This window comes from Gregarina niphandrodes (assembly GCF_000223845.1).
Source record: "Gregarina niphandrodes unplaced genomic scaffold scaffold00060, whole genome shotgun sequence".
Lineage (NCBI taxonomy): Eukaryota > Apicomplexa > Conoidasida > Eugregarinorida > Gregarinidae > Gregarina > Gregarina niphandrodes.
The window spans coordinates 49,048-53,256 of NW_011645827.1; the positions used below are offsets into that span (position 1 = coordinate 49,048).

The 4,209-nt window shown below is 54.1% G+C and overlaps 1 protein-coding gene across 1 annotated transcript; it reads left to right on the top strand.

Moving 5' to 3' along the window:
• Window positions 1-693: 693 nt before the first annotated feature.
• GNI_173270 (hypothetical protein) lies at window positions 694-1,800 on the top strand (the record flags this gene model as incomplete). The annotated part of the gene is made up of 1 exon (XM_011135063.1): window positions 694-1,800. One exon carries the CDS (start codon window positions 694-696, stop codon window positions 1,798-1,800), a length of 1,107 nt encoding a protein of 368 aa, XP_011133365.1.
• Between the last annotated feature and the right edge of the window lie 2,409 nt (window positions 1,801-4,209).

Sequence of the window (4,209 nt, forward strand, 5' to 3'; positions counted from 1 at the left end):
TAATAGCGCTGCCGCGAACACGACTCGAATATTAAGACGAGTACGGGGACCGAGGAAACCGTCACGACGAAGCGAACAGGTGCTCCTCATTACACCCCGGCGAACGTCGCGGACCTGTTCTGGGCTGAGGCAGTTTCGAAGAAGGCTTCTCATGCGCCTCGTTTCATCCCCACTCATTACGCACCCTTTAACCCCGAAGTGTTCCCGCAACGTGATCCAAGAACAGGGACCCCAGAAAAACGGTTCGAGGCCCCCCCAGGGTTGTCTCTCGATTTGATCAAGAAGTTCAAGGTCGTTCAGTTCAAGCGAGAGATGCATCCACACGAATTGTCCCCACTCCGGACCGTGTGCCCACCCAGGTGGCGCGATGTGGACATCATCGGGTTTGGTCGATACCCGTGTGATGGCAGCAGTGGAGTAGTGCGGTGTGCAACACCTGAAGGTGCAACGCGTGACGGTTTCGTTATTGCGAAATGCTATCATTTTGGCGGTCCATGGGGATACGACTTCTTTGCAGTCCGGAACGCTATTAGGACTTATCTGCGGGGGAGAGGAAATTGTAAGGTGGTATGCGATAGTCAAGAGCAAAGCTTGCGGAATTTGTGGGAGCAGTCCGGCAAGAATTTACCTGGGATTCCTGGCTACCCTGAAGGGAATTTTCTGAAGTACACAGCCGAACCTTCTGTTGCGAACATGAGTGATTTCAAAGTGATGCTCGACGCACGCTATCCTGTCATGGATGACTGTTCCGGGTGGTGTGTCAGTTGTGATAGACACGACCGTGTCAAAAACTGTGACTGCGCTTTCGCAGAAGTTAGCTGTGAGGCCACGGCTCGTGGGGCCGGCTCACCACAGCGGATTGATCTGGTTGGATATAAGACGAGCTTGTATGATCTGGTTAGTATCCTGACCCTATTCAACACCAAGGATGAAGATTTCTATAAGGTCAAGGCCTGCAAGTTCGAATGCCGCGAAATACCCGCGGATATTGCCGCAACTTCTAAGGCAGGAGTGGAGATGCAATTTTTCGAGACCGAGCCTTCAAATGCCGACTCTCCGTTGAAAGAGACGCTGAGCAGAAGGGAGTTGGCCGCACTCCAGGACGAGGGATGCTCAGAGTTGGTGAAAGAAAAAGTCTGGGGAGAACTGGACAGCATCGGTCAAGATCCATGTCCGGGTAGAAATGGTCTGCTATGTTGTTGGTATGCAGCGGCAAGCAGATTCTGCCTGGACGGTATCGAACTCGCAACGTGCCCAATTTGGGAACGTACTTGCCATCGTTTTGGTCCTAAATCTGCGGATGTCTATGCGGTTCAGGATGCGGTTAAACGTTATTCGCCTGACGCTTCGGACTGCAAGATAGTCTGCGGCTCGGCAGAGAGCACCTCTAATCGTTTGTGGGAGGAAGCCCGTACCTATTTGCGCCACGCACCTGGTTACGAGAGACTGTGGCCGTCATACAATGAATTATCCGAATTGCCACACTTCCGAGATGCTATCACCGTTCAGCATCCCACCCAGAAACGGGACGTGCTAGATTGTGATCCAGATAACTGCACCCATACTAGCAACCGAGTCTGTCGTATAGCGCGTGTCAGCTGCGAAATCGAACAGAGCGGGAGTAAATATGGACGGTGGACCGAAGCCATCAAGTTCAACGCGCGCCTGCGCGACGCGTACAGAACGCAATCTATCCCCAATGCTAATGCCAAGGATAACAAAAACATCAGGAACAAACAATGTCTCTTCGAGTGCTACGGCGAACTGTGGCCAGAACCCGACGAGTGGCCTCTTGAATAGTAAATTTAACCGGACATTATTTGATGCTGAGCCGCGGAGAGCTTAAGGTCGTTGTTTTGTACGTCTTTTCGACTTTTGGGACATGGTAGACATTGATTGAGCACGGGATACACACGCGTGTTGTGTCAGCGTTTCCTGCTTGAGAAGTAGCCCCAGGTTTACCACCACCGATCGTCAGCCTTCTTAGCTTGGTGACAGACACGTGGACATCTTTCTAACCAAATCAACGACTACAGACATTAACCCCCGATACGAACTTCCCGCCGCCAATGACCGGAAACAAATATTAATCATAAACACGTTCTCGGATGTGTGACACACAATCAAGTGTGTGTTCGTTCGTTTCACTGACCAGGTTGGCTGAGGTGGAATCCTGAAGGTCCGTTCACGTCATTTACCACCCCGTCCCGTGGCAACCGGTGGGCCTCTCGTCTGCCGTCGCTCAACCAACCGCAGATCAGCGTCTCATCATAACCGTGAGACGCCACAATTGTGTAGTCGCTTTTTTGGGGGGAACCTTCAGCCACTCAGGCACCATCAACTCGCGCTCCCATCAACCGCGGGCCAGTCATCTGCCGACGTACATCTTTCTACGTACACCCAGACCCGCGAACTTCGTTGCCCTCCTTGCTACCTTCCCGGCGCACCTTCAACCGACACGTATTGGAAAGGTAGCAACCACTCCCTCTTGTCATAAAATATTCGCGGGGACTGCCCGCGTGGTCGGCTGTATACTGCACCTATAGCTGTGTCGAAGCCAGGTACCCTGGACAGGGACTGCTTCAACGAGCTTGTTTCGCTGGGTATTATTGGTCCGAGGGCAGTAAAAGGCGAGGTACATCACCTGGTAGTTCTGATCGATCGATCATGCAACACAAATCCTATCCGATTCCAAGGATCTCGGATCACTTAGGGACTGCGGCGGGCCATCGTACTTACTGTACGTTTGACATGTCGTCATCGTCACGCCATTTGAGCTTTTTGAGTTTAAAGTGGTACCTTTCGTGATCAAGAGCTCACCGGCCGAGTTTCAGCGCGCTATGGACGCGTCTTTCGAGGAGATAGCACGCTCTGTTACATTGACGACATTGTCGTAGCGATGGACGACGAAGCCGGGACGCTAGAGGGGATAGGAAAGATGCTTTCCCGGGAGATGAGCCGGGGCTAAACCAGGAACCCAGAGTGCGCGGGGAGTGGATGTCCAGGCTGTCGGACCGCAATGTCTGCCGGTAGGATCTTACGTTGTGCAGGCGGGAGGCCGCGTCTATCATACATCATCTGATCGCCTGGTCGATGATGACGAGCATACTCTGCTAACGCCTCCTGCGTGTGTCGGTCCCACACGATCGACCGACGCGTCCTTGGCGGCGGCTTTCCTCAATGTCCCTGTTGGGGTCCTTCCTGACGTATCGGTGGTAGTTTTAGTCTCGCGCAGACGAGGTCCTCTCTGATCATTTTCTTGACGTCGCGGGCACAGCCGGACTAGCAGGATAGAGATTGGACCGACTCCTAGGTGGCCGCTGGGACCGGAGTGGAATGGGCGCTTGCCGTGGCTGAGAATGTCGGGTGCGATGGGAGTCGAGAGTCGAAACCGATCTAAGAGAGCGCGACAGAGAGAGAGCGGGCGTGCCCTGATAATGACAAAGCACGAGAAGCGATACGATCCTGGGATCCGGCACTCGGCTCTTCGAGCAGAGCACAAGCACATGGAAGACAGGCACTGAGAGCGGCTCTGGAAGCTCCTCGAGCAATTCAAGGAGACGTGGGAAGAGCCAAGGTCGCGCGGGCCAAGTACGAAGCAAGGTTCGAAGTAGCAGTACGCCTGCACAAAGCCAGGGTTTGCCCCGACGAGTTGGAAATGCTGAAGGTGTAGGTCGCGAAGCAATTGGCCCTCCAAAAACGAGTGGGCTGCGGCTCCTCACTTCACCGAGAAGGAGACCGCGGAATGCCGTTGCGTCATCAACAACAACGCGGCCACGGTAGCGGACTCCTGCTCCATTCGTCGCATCTGGGATCACCTGCCACGAGCGACCGGACTGTCTGCCGAGTTCCAACGCGCAATGGACTTCTGCTTCGCACTGATGCTAGGGGAAAACGCGTTCTGCTGCGTTGATGACGTCATCATTTGTGGACAGGACTCCCACAGCCCGGCAAGTGCCGGGGAGGATGTCCGGTTGGTGGCGCAACTCGGGCACTTTAGGGGGACATGACGGGTTAGCGCAGCAGTTATTTTACTTAAAAAAATAGCAGAAATGAAAACGGTGGGATGCTGCAGACCGAGGGGTGTCAGTGGGGCGGTGCTAGTGGCGTGGCTGATGGATGCTGAGGGGAGGCAGCCACCGACTGAAGACTGTGACGTTAAGCTGTTGACACTTGCTGATCGAACAAGACGGGCTCGTGTTCAGTTTC